Here is an 18,533-nt window from a genome sequence, read left to right as displayed (position 1 = left end):
CTTTCTTCCTTCCTTCCTTCCTTCCTTCCTTCCTTCCTTCCTTCCTTCCTTCCTTCCTTCCTTCCTTCCTTCCTTCCTTCCCAATGTAGTCAGTTTTTTCACTCCCATATGTGCCATAGGCAGGGAAAAATGAAATAGCCCCATAAATGGGTGGGAAAGGATTGTTAATATTGTACATCCCTTGTGAGCTGTTCATATAACATAGTTCATTGGAGAGGCATGAGATAGTATAGGGCTAACTACTACAGTGCTTAAGATTGATTGGCTGGAGGAAGTAATCCTGGGTTGTTGTTGTGTTTTGTTTAAATGAAAGATACAACTCCATGATCCATTTACACATAAGCAGTGTATTTTAATTTATAACCTTGATTGTATTTATTCCTCTGAGATTTTCACTGAAAGAAAACAAACATCAAGAGTTAATAACTCATCCTTTTCTTTTGTGATACCCTGAATTAAGAGTTCATGTGGCAGAGTTGCCAAACAGGTAGCCTGACAAATGTTCTTAAAATATTAGCTTACAGTTTTGATTACAAAGCTTTCCAAAACAACTGTCTGTAATTTAACATTGCTCCTGAACATAAAACTGATTCAGATAGTAATAAAACCAAAATTAAAATGTTTTTATAATATAGGTTATCTGAACTCATTTCAAGATAATTGAAGGCCTAGATTTGAGTTAGACTATTCTGTCACCCTTTTTTGCTCCTGAGAAAAGACATGGAAGCTTTAAAAAATTGAAGACAAGCACTGTGTTTGAGAACCCCACATGCAACAAAGCATATATGTTATAAGCCACCCAGAGTTGCCTCCAGTAGTGAGATGAGCAACACATAAATATAATAACTAAATAATAAAGCAGTTTTTAACTATGAATTTAAAAGCTACGCATTAAATATGAGATCTGTCTACCCCAGTTCAAAGTAGGAGAGACTCCATTCTGCCCCTATTTTTCCATTCCTCTCTACCAACAGGTTAATCAGTGTCCCAATGGTGCTTTTACAAACTGGAGTTTCTTGGTGGTTTTTTTTTTAAAAACGTTTCACTTCTCATCCAGAAAGCTTCTTTAGTTCTGACTGGATGGTAGGGAATGAAAGGATTTATACAGTATTCCTTTTAGACAGCTGTATTCTTTTAGAGCAGGGGTGTCAAACTGCCGGCCCATGGGCCGGACGTGTCATCCAGAAGCCTTGCCCACCCCATTGCCAGCAATGGCAAAACTGTCCCGATACGTTGCGTGACGTCGTGAGTTTGACATGTCTGTTTTAGAGAGTTGTTGAGGCCATTTGGAGGTTTGTCTGTGTCCTCAGAGTGACCTAATTAGTACAAATGTGGAGCCTTCTTGGAACTGCTGAAAGGAATGTGTTGTGGAGCTGTGCTTTCTGCAGGATGTTTTCTGCTGTATGTCCCTGAACACAGGCAGAGGCTGCCAGGGATGAATCTGTGTTGTCAGTTCATACTCCCTCACCATTCAAAGGGTGTTCATCCCAAAGTGCACAGCTAAATGTCTATGGAGATTCTCAGTCATCCAGAAACTGATTTCCAGAAAACTTGCAGACTACAGGAACCATTTGCACTTCAGTTTGAGATGCAGACAACACAGACTCCTTCCTGTGTCCTTCCATTCCCCAACATCCAGTCAGAACTGAAGAAGCTTTTTGGATGAGAAGCAAAACAAAACATGAGGGCACCGGGGCTGGGGGGGGGGGAGAAACGCAGCAGCAGCAACAGAGACTCTTGAAGCTAGAGAGCTCTGATTTCTAAAGCTGAGTGGCCGGCTGAGAAGAGCAGACTAGACAGTGGAGCTGAGCCAACCAGAAAGCTGAACGGAGGCTTCACTAGAGCAGAGACAAGGACCAAAAGAAAGAAGGGAGCTGGCAGATAAAACCAACAAGAGGCCGGAGCAGTGAGCAATGGAAGTGGAGGAAACAATTAAGTTTGAGGTCCCAATAGGAAGGGAGGGAAGACCCCCAGTAAAAAATAATAAAAAGGCATTGGAGCTCAAAAACTTAAAAAAATAAAGAAAAGGATAAATAAAACTAACAATAGTAAGAAGGTTAAATAAATATAGAAAAATGAGCACAAACAGGTAGAAAAAGGATAGGAAAAAAGTAGGCACAATTACTTAGAACAGAGAAGGAAGAAACAAGGCTAACAGAAAAAGCACATTCACCAACCAAAAAGGGATTTTCAATCAACAAACTCATGGAACAGGCAACTGATACTATTGTATTCAATACATGTTCCATGTATATGCTTATGCCCAAAGAACACCCAAATTATACATGCATTAGATGTAAACTATGTGAACTACTAGAGGAAAATGTAAGGGATCTACTGTAGAGGCAACTAGCCAAATTCCAATCTACGAAAGAAAGCTTTACCCGAACAGAACCAAATAATGAGCAAATACAGTCATGGCCGAAATTGTTGGCACCCCAGAAATTTTTCCAGAAAATCAAGTATTTCTCACAGAAAAGTATTGCAGGAACACATGTTTTGCTATACACAGGTTTATTCCCTTTGTGTGTATTGGAACACAACAAAAAAGGGAGGAAAAAAAGCAAATTGGACATAATGTCAAACAAAACTCCAAAAATGGGCCAGACAAAATTATTGGCACCCTTAACTTAATATTTGGTTGCACACCCTTTGGAAAAATAACTGAAATCAGTCACTTCCTATAACCATCAATAAGCTTCTTACACCTCTCACCCAGAATTTTGGACCACTCTTCCTTTGCAAACTGCTCCAGGTCTCTCTTACTGGAAGGGCACCTTTTCCCAACAGCAATTTTAAGATCTCTCCACAGGTGTTCAATGGGATTCAGATCTGGACTCATTGCTGGCCACTGCAGAACTCTCCAGCACTTTCTTGCCATTCATTTCTGGGTGCTTTTTGATGTATCTTTGGGGTCATTGTCCTGCTGGAAGACCCAAGATCTTGGACGCAAACCCAGCTTTCTGACACTGGGCTGTACAGTGTGACCCAAAATCCTTTGGTAATCCTCAGATTTCATGATGCCTTGCACACATTCAAGGCACCCAGTGCCAGAGGCAGCAAAACAACCCCAAAACATCATTGAACCTCCACCACATTTCACTGTAGGTACTGTGTTTTTTTCTTTGTAGGCCTCATTTCATTTTCGGTAAACAGTAGAATGATGTGCTTTACCAAAAAGCTCTATCTTGGTCTCATCTGTCCACAAGACGTTTTCCCAGAAGGATTTTGGCTTACTCAAGTACATTTTGGCAAACTGTAATCTTGCTTTTTTTATCTCTGTGTCAGCAGTGGGGTCCTCCTGGGTCTCCTGCCATAGCGTTTCATTTCATTTAAATGTTGATGGATAATTTGCACTGACACTGATGCTCCCTGAGCCTGCAGCACAGCTTGCATTCCTTTGGAACTTGTTTGGGGCTGCTTATCCACCATGCGGACTATCCTGCGTTGCAACCTTTCATCAATTTTTCTCTTCCGTCCACGACCAGGGAGACTCGCTACAGTGCCATGGGTTGCAAACTTCTTGATAATGTTGCGCACTGTGGACAAAGGCAAATCTAGATCTCTGGAGATGGACTTGTAACCTTGAGATTGTTGATATTTGTCCACAATTTTGGTTCTCAAGTCCTCAGTTCTCTTCTCCTCTTTCTGTTGTCCATGCTTAGCGTGGCACACACAGACACACAATGCAAAGACTAAGTGAACTTCTCTCCTTTTTATCTGCTTTCAGGTGTGATTTTTATATTGCTCACACCTGTTACTTGCCCCAGGTGAGTTTAAAGGAGCATCACATGCTGGAAACAATCTTGTTTACCCACAATTTTGAAAGGGTGCCAATAATTTTGTCCGACCCATTTTTGGAGTTTTGTTTGACATTATGTCCAATTTGCTTTTTTTCCTCCCTTTTTTTGTTGTGTTCCAATACACACAAAGGGAATAAACCTGTGTATAGCAAAACATGTGTTCCTGCAATACTTTTCTGTGAGAAATACTTGATTTTCTGGAAAAATTTCTGGGGTGCCAACAATTTCGACCATGACTGTAACTCCCAGAGGATTTGACCTTACTGATAAACCCTTGGAGGAAGACAAATGAAGGTATGTCACACATAGAAGGGAACACAATAATCAAAGAAAGAAGCAGCAGACATGTAACAAATCCCTACTGCCCAATCTAACCCAAACAGAAGCAGGCCCATTAAAACTGAGCAATCGATTGCTCCCCTAGATGGAAATATAATAAGATAAGATAGATAAGATAACCTTTATTGTCATTTTTTTACTGTGGGCACAACGGCACACATCAAAAATGAAAGTTGCCCGCTCTCAAAGAGAAACATGCACACCTAAACATACTATATACAACATATGTATAGACCCACACCCCTACTTATACATAAAGAAATATTAAATACTGTCCATCTTAAATATATAACAGAAGGAGGAAGCTTGAGAGTTCACAAGGTTAATGCTGTATGGAAAGAAGCTAAGGCTGAATCTGGATATTCTGCTACGGATACCACGAAGCTTCCTCCCAGAGGGTAACAAGGAAAACAGGTCGTGAAGAGGATGTGTAGTGTCCCAGATAATCTTACGGACCCTGCTCAAGCAACGCTTCTGTGCTATGTCCTGGATGGAGGGGAGGGAACTGCCAATGATCTTTTCAGGCATCTTCACCGCTCTGCACTTCTTTCTTGTCTGAAGCAGTGATGCTTCCAAACCAGACTGATGCTGTATGACAGGATGCTCTCGATCGTCCCCCTGTAGAAAGTGGTAAGAATAGGAGAAGGAAGATGTGCTTTTCTCATGCGATGCAGAAAATGCAGGCGCTGCTGTGCCTGCTTTACCAGTTTCTCACTGTTGACTGACCAAGCCAGCCTACTCGTTAACTGCACACCCAGAAATTTGATGCTGGTAACCATCTCCACACAGAAGTGTGGCCGTGCCTGCCTTTTCTGAAATCAACAAAGATCTCTTTGGTTTTTCCGGTATTTAAAACTAGGTTGTTTTCCTTACACCAGTTCACCAACCCCTCAACCTCTTTGTGGTAAGCTTCCAAGTTGTCATCATGAATAAGGCCCATTACTGTTGTATCATCTGTGAACTTCACAATATGGTTGGTGGCAAACCTATCACAACAGTCATGAAACAACAGGATGAACAGCAGCGGAATAATAATAATAATAATAATAATAATAATAATAATAATAATAATAATAATAATAATAATAATAATATAAAGTTGAAAGGGATCTTGGAGGTCATCTAGTCCAACCCTCTGCTCAGGCAGGAAACCCTATACCATTTCAGACAAGTGGCGCTCTATTCTCTTCTTAAAAACTTCCAGTATTGGAGCATTCACTGCTTCTGGAAGCAGGTTGTTCCACTGGTTAATTGTTCTAACTGTCAGGATGTTTCTTGTAGTTCTAGGTTGCTTCTCTCCTTGTTTAGTTTCCATCCATTGCTTCTTGTCCTGCCTTCATGTGCTTTGGAGAATAGCTTGATTCCCTCTTCTTTGTGGCAACCCGTGAAATAATTGGAATACTGCTATCATGTTACCCCAGACCTTCTTTTCATTAAACTAGACATACCCAATTCCCACAACCATTCCTTATATGTTTTAGCCTCCAATCCCCTAATCATCATTGTTGTTCTTCTCTGTACTCTTTCTAGAGTCTCAACATTTTTTTTTACATTGTGGTGACCAAAACTGGATGGAGTATTCCAGGTGTGGCCTTACCAAGGCATTGTAAGGTGGTATTAATACTTCACGTGATCTTGATTCTATCCCTCTGTTAATGTAGCCTAGCACTGTGTTGGCTTTTTTGGCAGTTGCAGCACATTGCTGGCTCATATTTAAGTGATTGTCCACTAGGACTCCAAGATTCCTCTCACAGTTACTACTATTGAGCAAGGTACCACCTATACTATACCTGTACATTTGGTTTTTCTTGTCTAAATGTAGAACCTTACTTTTTTCACCATTGAATTTCATTTTGTTAGATAGTGCCCAGTATTCAAGTCTGTCAAGATCCTCCTGTATCTTAAGCCTATCTTCTGGAGTGTTGGCTATTCCTGCCAGCTTAGTATCGTCTGTAAATTTGATGAGTTCCCCATCTATCCCCTCACCCAAATCATTGATGAAGATGTTGAAGAGTACTGGGCCTAGAACAGAGCCCTGGTGCACCCCACTATACACTTCCCTCAATCTAGATGCAGTTCCATTGAGGACCACACGCTGAGTACGGCCTGTCAGCCAGCTACGAATCCATCTGGTGGTGATGCTACCTAATCCACATTTTTCTATCTTATCAAGTATTAGGTTGTGATCTACTTTATCAAATGTCTTACTGAAGTGCAAGTAAATTATATCCACAGCAATCCTCTGGTCCACTATAATTTTGTCATCTGGTCAAAGAACGCAATAAGATTTGTCTGGCATAAAGAGGAGGACTTAAGGTGCCTAATTTGAAATTATATTATGACGCAGTGGTCTTAACATTGGTTAGTGATTGGCTTAATTTAATTAATAAAAGTATATCTTGAGGGATGGGATTTATTATATGGGTGGCATGCATATTTGATTTATGATAAAAAAAAGTTGATAGGACTTTTAAATCCCACATTTTAAGAAGTGCTATATTGCATGTTTGGAAAAAGTATTTTAAATTACCGGTATAAAATACCAATTTGGGGGATTCCTGGACACGCAATAGAGGAGATATCTATGGGTGTGAATTTGGATGTGATTTCTTACAAGCAACTACTTAGATTGGAAGGGAGCGACTGGCAATTAAGGTCGCTAGCTGAGCTAAAACAAGAAAATATTGTACAATCCTGGCTTCAGTACACTCAATTGGAAGCCAGGTGGAAATTAGACCAGAAGGTTGGTTTGACGCTGATGGATGAAAATTTGGTAAAACAGATTAAGGATCAAACACGAGCGCATATAAAGAGAATTTATAATGCCTTAATAGAATTAGATTCGGAAACGGAATTGGTCAAAGATTGCATGGTGAAATGGGCTCAAAGTATTCAAGAACTGATACCATTGGATGTGTGGGAGGTAATTTGGGTTAGAAATGTGAAATTTACTCAAGCCCAAAATTTAAGAGAAAACTTCCATAAAATGTTCTATAGATGGCATTTGGACCCTAAGAAGCTGTCTTGCATGTATCCTAATTTACAGCCCAAATGTTGGAGATGTGGTAGTTTGAATGCTACCTACTTTCATATTTGGTGGACTTGTAGAAACATTAAAGCTTTTTGGATCAAAATTTGGTGGAACATGCAAAAGATTTTTAAGAGAAAGATAAAGTTTACCCCACAATTATTTTACTAGGTGTTATTACAGATGGTGACATTAAAGAAATTAATTTGATGTTGAACCTCATAACAACAGCGAGGTTATTGGTAGGGCAATATTGGAAGAAGAACTGCCTGCCTACTATAGAAGAATGGACGCTTATGGTGTCCAACTTAGCATAAATGGCTAAGATCTCGGCTTACTTGAAGGATCACTCACAAGAATGATACATTTCGGTTTGGAGAAGATGGATAGATTATATTCAGAAAAAGTATGAGACCAAAAAGTTCCATTTAGCCTATGAATAAGTCTTTTTTATTATTATTATTATTAGTTACAATAATGTATATATCATATGGTATTGTTATTGTATTAGTATAAATTGGATACTTGTAGTTTGTTTGTAATGATGTTATAGATGGGTTAAAGTGCATTGTGTATTTGGTTATTTATATAGTTGGTTAATGTTAGATAGATTATGATTATTTTGTATTTGTAACCCTGTACTCAGCTTTGGGAAGTGGGGGTGGGGGAGGGGCTCTGGGGTGGGTTGGGGAGGGGATAATATTGTAACTTCAATAAAACTTTTCAATTAAAAAAAAAGATTTGTCTGGCATGATCTGTTTTTGCCAAACCCATGTTGGCTTTTAGTAATGACTTTGTTTGCCTCTGGGTGTTCACTGATTTGTTGTTTGATTATCTTTTCCAGAATCTTCCCAGGTATTGAGGTCAAGTTGATAGGTCTGTAGTTACCTGGATCTATTTTTTTCCCTTTTTTGAAGATGGGAACTACATCAGCTCTGTTCCAGTCTTCTGATAGTTCCCCAGTGCTCCAGAATCTTTGAAGACCTACAACTTCCCCCTCAAAGAAAACATGCAGACATTTAGCAAAGAAACAACACCAAACATCCCTAAAAGAGTTGCATGAACAAACACATGTGAGATAAACTGAAAAGCACCCAGACTGCACCCCCCAAAAAAAAAGAAGGTGAGTGTTGTTAATAGGAGATTCTATCCTCAAAGGAACAGAACCAGCCATCTGCAGACTAGACATACAAACCAGGGAAGTATGTTGTCTCCCTGGAGCAAAAATCAAAGATGTGGCTGTGAACCTAACCAAAGTAATTAGGCCTACAGATTACTAACCTTTCTTCCTCGTCCGCATTGGGACAAATGACACAACAAGGAACCTGAGTACAATAGTGAGAGATTATAAACTAGGCAATAAAGTTAAAAAGCTAGGAGCACAAGTAGTTGTCTCATCAGTACTCCCAATGAAAGGCCAACTCCCACTGAGGGGGAAAAAGAATTCTAGAAATAAATCATTGGCTAAAGGGTTGCTGTCGCAAGAAAACTTTGGTTTCCTGGATGTGGATTGCATTTCCTACACGAAGGACTCTTGGCAAGGGATGGACTGCACCTCATGAAAACAAGGAAAAATGTACTCGGAAAAAGACTGGCCCAACTCATCAGGAGAATTTTAAACTAAAATTGAGGGGGAAGGATGACCAATTTTTACAATCTAGAACCCCAAACCAATCATAAATCCCAACAAAACAAATCAAACAATGAGGTGGGAGTGATGAGAAAAAACCCTCAAACAACAATCAGGAGATTCAGGAAACATACCCACGGACAGACATAAAGGTCTTAAATGCTTATATACAAATTCTCAAAGCTTGGAGAACAAACAGGGTGAACTAGAAACAATAGTACATGAGGGCAGGTATGACATAGTTGGCATTACAGAAATCTGATAGGAAGAAACCCATGAATGTACTGACGGATGGATACAAATTGTTCAAAAGAAATAGATCTACAAAAAGAGGAGGGAGAGTTGCACTATATGTAAGAGAACACTACATATCTACAGAAATGCAGGTGATCAAAGATAAAATCCCTCCAGAATGTATATGGGTCAATATAAAAAGAAAAAAAAGTAACATTGCCATATGTGTATATTACAGGCCACCCAACCAATCGGAAGAAATAGATGAACTCGTTGCCAACCAGTTAACAAATGTATGTAGGAATGATACCACAGTAGTAATGGTACACTTCAACTATCCAGATAGCACCTTGGAGACAAACTGCAGTGAGTGGGAGATCAAACAGATTTTTAACCAACCTAGCCGACAACTCACCCAAAAGGTGGAGAAGGGAACTAGACGTAAAGCTATACTGTACCTAATCCTTATTAATCAAGAATGATAGAATTGAAGTTGCCAGAACCTTGGGTGAAAGTGACCATGTCATGCTGAAATTCAATATAATGCAAACACAAACAATAGAAAATAATCCAACCACAGCTGCTTAACTCATTCTTTGCATCAGTCTTCACACAAAAAGAAATTATAGCCCAACATACCAAAAAAAAAACCTACTACCGCAAAAGGTAAACTAGAAACAAAAAATAAGAAAATGGTAAGAGAACACCTATCCGACCTTGATGAATACAAGTCATCAGATTACATCTCAGAGTTCTGAAGGAGCTGGCAGATGTTATTTCAGAACCGTTGCACCATATCTTTCAAAAATCCTGGAGCACCGGGGAAGTACCTGAGGATTGGAAAAGGGATGACGTTCCTATCTTCAAGAAAGGGGAGGGGGAAAAAAACAGATCCAGGAAACTACAGACAAATCAGACTAACATCAATATCTGGGAAAATCCTGGAAAAGATAATTAAAAAACACATCTGCAAACAACTAGAAGCAAAATTATAATGAGTAACCAGAACGGGTTTGTCAAAAACAGATCATGCCAAACCAATCTTATTTCATTCTTTGATAAAGTGACTAAATTAGTAGACCAGCGAAACGCTGTGGACATAGTATACTTAGATTTCAATAAAGCATTTGACAAAGTAGACCAAAACCTGTTGCTTAGTAAGCTAGAAAAAGGTGGGATAGACAACAACACCATCAGATAGATCTGTAGCTGGCTGACAAACCATACTCAGTAGTCCTCAATGGTACTTTATCCACATGGAGAGAAGTAAGTGGGGTACCACAAGGCTCCATCTTAATCCCAGTACTCTTCAATATCTTTATTAATGACTTAGATGAGGGAATGAAGGGGAACTCATCAAATTTGCAGATGACACTAGAGTGGCAGGAAAAACCAACACCCCATAAGACAAGCTCAGGATTCAAGAAGATCTTGACAAACTGGAACGAAGGGCTCTATCCAATAAAATGAGTTTCAGTGTGGAGAATAGCAAGATTTTACATTTAGGCAGGAAAAATCAAAGGTATATGTACAGATTAGGTGAGACCTGGCTTAAAAACATTAACTGTGAGAGGGGCCTTAGAATTCTAGTGGACGATCAATTGACTATGAGCCAGCAGTGTGCAGCAGCAGCCAGAAAAGCTAATACATTCCTGGGTTGTATAAACACAGAAGTAGTATCAAGATCACATGAAGTATTAGTACCCCTTTATAAAACTCTAGTAAGACCACACCTGGCATACTGCAACCAATTTTGGTCACCATTCTACAAAAAAGATGTTGGAAAAAGTTCAGAGAAGAGCAACTAAAATGATCAAAGCCTGGAGACTAAAACATATGAAGAACAGCTGCAGGACTTGGGTTTGGCTAGTTTAAAGAAAAGAAGAAACGGGCGACATCATACCAGTATTGCAGTATTTGAGGGGCTGCCACAAAGGAGAGAGGATCAAATTCTCCAAAGCACCAGAGGGCAAGACAGGAAACGTTAGTTGGAAACTGACCAATCAGAGAAGCAACCTTGAATTAAGAAGAAACTTTCTAACAGTGAGGACAGTTAACCCGTGGAACAGTTTGCCTGAAATTATATAGGTTCTCCTGCTTGAGCAGGGGGCTGGCCTAGAAGACCTCCAAGGTCGCTTCCAGTTCTAGTCTATCTTCAAAGAAAAAGTCCAGTTGCCTCTTGAAAAAGCACCTTTGGGACAACCATGACCTGAATGACTGAGAATCTCCTTAAAATTTAATCAGTGTGTTTGTCATTTTGAGACAGGCTTGCAGATGTTATCCCATCAGGGCTAAGCAATTGTTTATTAACTCCTGTCTAATGAATGGTAGAGTTGCTGCTCTTTACTTACTCTTGTAATGTAGTCATAGTGTTCAACATAGAGAAGTATAACTACAAAAACTAGCCTTGTTTTCTTAAATTAGCTCTTCTGGGTTGGTGGGAAAGGAACTTTAGGCATAAACTAAGGCCAGTCTCATAGGTGAAATTTGTATTGACTGTTCAACTTTCTGCACAAAATGGATGCATTGACTTGAATTCAGTGAAATGGATTAGGATATGAACTATACTCGTAAGGATTGCATTGTGTTGCTTTGATAGTAGAGAGGTATACAGCTAGTCCTTATTTAACAGCTGGTAATTATAAATGGTTACATTATGCCCCCTAGTTACATACCTGCATGTCTGGCTGGTTAGCTCTATGATCGGCTGTGGTGGTCTGCGGTCACATGACTGTAATTTGTGATGTATTTTTGTTGGTTTCTGGCATTTTTTGCTGATTTCCAGCATAAAATGCCCATTTAAAAGAATAAGCTCGCTTAACAACCACAGTGAAAAAGGCTGGAAAATTACTTCTGGTCATATGGGTACCTCAACCTGTGACTACAAAGACAGCCATAATTCTGGGCTCAATTATGGTTATAAGTTGAGGGCTACTGTACCTATAGTTAAAATAGAGAACTGAATAGGCTTGTCCCAGCAAAGGAAAATTACCATCTGATATTAGCAGCGTTGACAGTAATTGTATTCTGATTTGTGAGGTCCAGGCCATGGATTTCTCACAACATGGCTACTGTTGTGGGATTGACTATAAATGTTTTCCATTGTTGACATGGCGAATCACAAAATGACCACTGGCCAGAAGGCAAACTGATTAAATTGCCTCTATTCTCCCCATGTGCCCAGAATGTTCTATATTGTTCTTATCTTTTATTTCTTGACTGTGGGGAAGTAAAGAACATACACCATTTCTGTTTTCTAAGAGTATTTACAAACTACTTTATAGTAAAAATTGGACAATTGAAATCTCTGACTTCAACACTATTGCTTAATTAGTGTTTTATCATTTTATGTTTATTTAAAATATTAAAAACCTTAATAAAAATATGAACGTCTTTCAATATAGTTGTGAGATATGGTTTACTGATCATTTTATCAGTTTTAGTCTGTTTTAATTTTACATTGTTTGCCTTATAAAATTGTATTGACCATCTCTACTATGGCAAAATAGAAAGGCAATATGATTAAATTATTATTGTTCCAAAATAAGTAGTCACTTCCAATTACAGAATCAGATCATGCGTTCACACATCCATTTCATCTCATTTTCTAACTATTGAGTTGGCATGCATTAATAGAGAATTTGAACAGAAAGATATGAACTACCAAATTTAATAAGATGTGTTGAAAAAAAACATACTTTAATGCTCTTTCATCTATATCATCATTTCTGAAGATTGCTTAAACTGGAGAGGGGGGGAAGAGGAGGGAAAGATGATTAGTTAATTAGTAATTTTGTCCTCAATACATGTGGAATAAAGTGATTTTTGTAACAGTGTAATGCAAAAGTTAGGCCCTTATACGTTTAATTAGATAACATGACCTGTGGAAACAGGAATGATCTTCTCCATTGGTATTTTGTTGTTGCTGTTTGTTTAGGAAAATGGTTTGGAGTGTTGGAAATGACAATCACCTGGCCGTGGCTGAAGCAGCCACAACTTTGCTAGATTTCCATACCATATGGTAATGAGTCCTGGATTTTGAACATATTCTGTAAATTAGACCATTTGTTTATGTTGATTCAGAAATTGCTGCCCTGTAATGCACTGTTTCACCCAAATAAAACAAATAGATACAAAGAGTTTCAGTAGTATATACCCTGTTTTCCCCAAAATAAGCCCTAACCCCAAAATAAGCCCTGGCTTGATTTTTTTTTGGGGGGGGGTGGGCCTTATATAAGCCCTATCCCCAAAATAAGCTACCTATTTGCTAAGACATGAGGTGAGGCAGGGGGAGGTGGAGCTATCCCATGTGCCCCACACCCGCTTTCTGTGCCACAGAGTTTTGCTGCTGCCGTGAGGCACATCCTGCTGCTGTTGCCGCTACTGCGAGGCGTGTCCTGCCATTGTTTCTGTCGGCTCTACGAAATGCATCCTGCTGCCATTGCAAGGTGTGTCCTGCCACCGTTGTTGCTGTCAATAGGGTGGCAACAGGCGCAGGACGCGCCTTGTGGCAGTGGCAACAGTGGTGGGATGTGCCTCGCAGTGGCAACAGTGGCGGAATCTGCCTTGCGGCAGCAGGAACAACACAATGTGCCTCATGGCAGCAGCAGCAGCATAATTCCTCACGGCAGCGGCAGCAAGAGCCTTGTAGCACGGTAAACAGATGTGGAGCGCTTGGGGCAGCTCCTGGAAAAAAATAAGACATCCCCTGAAAATAAGACATAATGCCTCTTTTGGAGGAAAAAAAATATAAGACCGGGTCTTATTTTCAGGGAAACTCAGTAGATAGAAAAGAAGGAATGTCTTTAAAACTTCTATATTCACTTAATTGTGGATGACTCATGTGTTCTATGTTGTGCCACTTTATTGCATTTTAGGGCTACTTTGTACATTATAAAATAGTGTAGCATAAAATAGTGTAGCAATTGGAAAGTTGGATTACGGGTAGGAATCTCAAATTGATATACTGTTACATTCCTCCATCTTGAAATGATTTAGTGTATAAAACAAGTATAGGTTCCTTTCTGAGTTGCATTTTTTTTTCCTAAGCGGGGAGCTAGATGCCAAGGAAAGTATTGTGCCATGTGCATTTCAGTTATAGTGCTGAGTTTTCAGGTGGCTAAATGTAAGTCTGTACTTGGCAGCAGGCATAAGAATGTATTTTCACTCTTACTGATGGGCTGGATTGAAATGACTCCATTGCTCTTGTTTCTTTCCTAGGTTCAGTTCTGTTACTTTTTGCACAGTGAAGCTTCATAAATGTTTTGAACCATTGCTTCCATTATTTGTCATGGATATTTGTTATTTTTTAAAAATGAATTCTACAACAAAAAAGTGACACCACAAAAATCCTTTTCCCCTCATTTTTGTTTGTTTGTTTTGAAAGGTGCAGTAGTTAGGCTGAATGCTATTGACTACCCAATCTACAGAATGGGATGACTAAAAAAAAATTAAGCCATACTTCGATGTACTTCAACATAGCCAGTGAAGAGTAGCAAACTTACACTGCTCTCAGGGTGTTGGCTTGAGAAAAATTCATGTCAGTATGCCAATGAGATATCTATTTTCCTGCAGCTGTTTTTAAGAAGTGCATTTTAAAATTGTCTACTTAAGGAAATATAGGACAAACCTTTTGTTATGTTTTTAATGTTGTTACTGATTCCCACCCTTCCAAAAATGTCCCCAGAGGTCTGTATGGTTCTCATCTGGATCATATTTAGAAATTTGTTGAAAAATCTTGACTATTTCCCTATGGGATAAGGTGGATGTTGAGACCTTGTAGGACTTTTGTGTTATTGACTTTTTTTTTACTGTTTCCTGGTTTGAAAGTTGTAAACCAGATACAGTCTTGTGGACTTGGGCAGCCTCTAAACTGCATATAAAAAAAATAAATGAATCCCATGATGGAGCTAACCATTTGAATATATGAATGGAAATAAATGTCCATAAATGAATGGATACCTATATCTGAAAAGCATTGCAAACAGGCTCAGCATGTAACCACTCTGTGCTTGCTTTTATTTGTCTCTGAAGAGTGCTAATTTGGAAATAATTCGATTATGAATGCAAAATGTTAATGGTCTGTAAGATTTGGGTGTTCAGTTGTCAACGCTGTCACAGCACATATTTTAATCTATCTTTCAGTGTGGAGATTGGTGAAAGTGTTAGAGGAGAAGATGTGTACATTATCCAAAGTGGTTGTGGAGAAATAAATGACAACTTGATGGAGCTTCTTATCATGATCAATGCTTGCAAAATTGCATCATCTTCCCGTGTGACAGCAGTAATTCCATGTTTTCCTTATGCCAGGCAAGATAAGAAAGATAAGGTAAGTGAGGGGTGATAATTCTCCATTAGTCAGTTTATTAAGATTATGAAATAGAGATAATTTATTTACAGGTAAACCGTTTGTTCCATAACTGATTTGTTCGGTACAATATTTTGTGAAGCGCTCAGCTTTACATTCGTCAGCTCTTGCCCCCTCAGGAGTTTTGGAGGGTAGGAAAGGGAGCCCACAATGTTGTCATTGCACAAAATGAGAACTATGATGATGTGTCAAAAAGCTGTGGCAGGGAAGGGGCTGAAAGTGGTATAGGTAAAGGTAAAGGTTCCCCCGCACATGCGTGCTAGTCGTTTCCGACTCTAGGGGCCGGTGCTCATCTCCGTTTCAAAGCCGAAGAGCCAGCGCTTGTCCGAGGACGTCTCCGTGGTCATGTGGCCGGCATGACTAGACGCCAAAGGCGCACAGAACGCTGTTACCTTCCCACCATAGTGGTCCCTATTTTTCTACTTGCATTTTTACGTGCTTTCGAACTGCTAGGTTGGCAGAAGCTGGGACGAGTAACAGGCACTCACTCTGTTACGCAGCACTCGGGATTTGACCCGCCAAACTGCCGACCTTCTGATCGACAAGCTCAGCGTCCTAACCCACTGAGCCACTGCGTCCCTATGAAAGTGGTATAGGAAGCTACAGAAGAATTGGGCTGTATTATCTTAAGATGTTCCAAACCAGAAACAATAGCAAAAAAAGTTTCTGTTCTTAAACATTAAAACAATTATTAAAAGTTCTTAAATCTGGCTAGGAAACTAAACTTATTGAGCACCCAGATGTCAGAATCCATTTATATTTCATTTCTAAGTATCTCCTCTGAGCCAAACCCAAATCTCATCTTCCCCAGGATTCTGCCATTCCCAAGGGGGAGAGGGAACAGGCGTAGGACTTTATGGCTTTCACTTCCTCCCTTAAATGTAACCTTTGTTTATTCCGCCTGCCTGCTATCCATCACAATATAATCAATTGCTTTCTCACTAGGCATTCCCTCTACGGGCAACTAGGAAAGGGGGTGGGAAGGGGAGAAATGCAACCCTCTGGAATCTGGTTTGTTTCTCCGAGTGAAGTGTGAGGAGGGTGGAAATGATCCTGCTGCAAACGGACTGTTATCTCTCCTTTCCCACGATGGGCTTACCACCTGAAGCTTGGCTGATCCGGAACTGACCGAATGAACTGTGGAGTGTGGTTTGCTTGGGGACACTTTAAAAATATCAACCTGTGAGGGAATTCCTCAGATCCTGTCTATTATGACTGCTATCTCCTATTTCTTAGTAAAAATTCCTGCTTGGAAAATCTTGTCTCCAAGAGTCCTATTTTCTTAAGATGTGGGCTGAAGTGGGTTCTGACACCCAGGCCACTGCAAAAGGTTTATTGTATTAGTACCGGTACTTGTAATTTTTTTCCATTTAAAAGTAATTTTAAACTTTACTAAAATATTGAGAGAAACTGGCAATGCATTTCATGTATTCTTCAAACCATGCAGTTGCAAACTTTTAGTCTGTAATATGCAGTGCTAAAGAATTCTTAAATCTAGTTTGGGTTACTGCTATATTATGACTTCAGTTTTTTTCAGCATCTTCCAATTTGGTAACGAAGTTGTATAATGTTAACCATGTTTGTTTATTTAAATTTTGTGACCAATGGTAGTCAAGTTGTACATCTTAAACTTGCCTTTAAAATTAGCTTAACGTGACCTATGCATGCTGTTCTATTGCTAATAGTGTCATTACAGGGTAATACAGAGATTCTGGCCTAAGTTAAGATTCAGAGCCATGAAAGTAGAATGCTCAATTTTTCCATATCATAAGTATCTTTAGATGAAAATAAATTAGATCTTCAATTAAAGTCCAATGCCAAGCAAAATACAAGAGAAAGGGAAAGACAGTTAAGAAACAATGCCCTGATTTTGGAACATGTTTTTTCCTTCACTCCACCTTAGTTGAGAAAAGACTGTTCTCCAAAGCCACCACCATGAAGAGGAGGAAGAGAAATTCAAGTCTTTATTTTTTAGACATAGTTTACTAAAATATTCTTACAGATATGTACTATATGTGTGTCCATGTGAATGGAACAAAAAAGACATTAACTGCTGCATTGCACTATGGAATTTGTCAACTTTCTAGTCTCAAGTGATAACTCCGAGTAACACCATCAGCATGGCCAGTAATACATGGAGCTAGGGCCATGGGTTCCGTACCGTGGAGAAATAGCTCTAAAATGCAAGGAGAAGGTTTCCTTCCATTGTAATACTTAATAATAATGTTAAATATGTAATATTTAATAATAAAATAAATACTCCTTATGCCTACAGTATTTGACTCAATATTTTAAATAAGAGTGATGGCAAGCTGGGCAAGTGTGACAAAAGCAATAAAAAAATCAAGTTTAAGAATATTAATGGCAAGATTATGCCGATCCAGATTTTAACAGAATCTTATATTCTTCTATACAAAAAGTAAATTATGTTGTTTCTATTGACAATTGCCTATATACCTGCCTGTAAAACTGTTGCTTTCAAAGAAGAAAAATATACTAACTTCTAGAAATATCTCTATGCTGTGTTTAATTATTCCATTTAATTCTGTTAATTCTGCTGCTGGCCATGCCTTAATAATCTGCTTCTGATTATATATTTTCTTGGGTTTCAGTGTTTGGCTACCACAATTTTTGCAACTGTGAGCATAACAGTCGGAAACCTATGTTTAGATAATCAAGTAAGATGCTCTTGGAACTCCGTGAAATAATCATTTTCATTTTTTACCCAAATACTTTGTATAGTAAAGAAAATCTGTCATTAATGTGAACAATAATCTCCAGTAGTTACTATGTTAGAAGTTGTATTTAATAGTCATACTGGTACATACTGTCTCATGGCAGTTTTCTTTCCCATCAGTTATGCTGTTATATACCTCATAGTTATCTTTAGCTATTTTATTTATTAAATTTGAATATCTCCCAGCACTCCTGAACAACTCACAAATAAACATTTTTTTAAAAAACAAACAGTTAGAAACAAGCATAAAAAATAAAAGATAGCAAAGTTAATAGTAACCTACAGAAATGGGGAAAAAAGGACAGTCAATCCAAGCAGCTTCCCTCACCCTTGCTAAGGCTTGGGAGAAGAGTTTCAGTGCCCTTATTCCATTCAAATGCTAATATTAAAAAAAT

At 38.9% G+C, this 18,533-nt stretch overlaps 1 protein-coding gene across 3 annotated transcripts in view; it reads left to right on the top strand.

Moving 5' to 3' along the window:
• PRPS2 (phosphoribosyl pyrophosphate synthetase 2) overlaps nucleotides 1–18,533 on the top strand; it is a 41,185-nt gene that overhangs the window by 6,630 nt on the left and 16,022 nt on the right. For 2 of the 3 annotated variants that reach the window (XM_083362703.1, XM_083362704.1), the window contains exon 2: nucleotides 15,179–15,362. In XM_083362703.1, coding sequence (XP_083218829.1) covers nucleotides 15,179–15,362 — 184 coding nt within the window. Of the gene's footprint in view, nucleotides 1–15,178; nucleotides 15,363–18,533 lie in introns of those variants that run through there. The other variant, XM_083362705.1, reaches the window with a different exon arrangement.

The sequence above is a fragment of the Vipera ursinii genome, assembly GCF_947247035.1.
Source record: "Vipera ursinii genome assembly, chromosome: 4".
NCBI lineage: Eukaryota > Metazoa > Chordata > Lepidosauria > Squamata > Viperidae > Vipera > Vipera ursinii.
The sequence above is the reverse complement of the archived record's forward strand: the minus strand, read 5'-3'. Positions and strand labels throughout refer to the sequence as shown.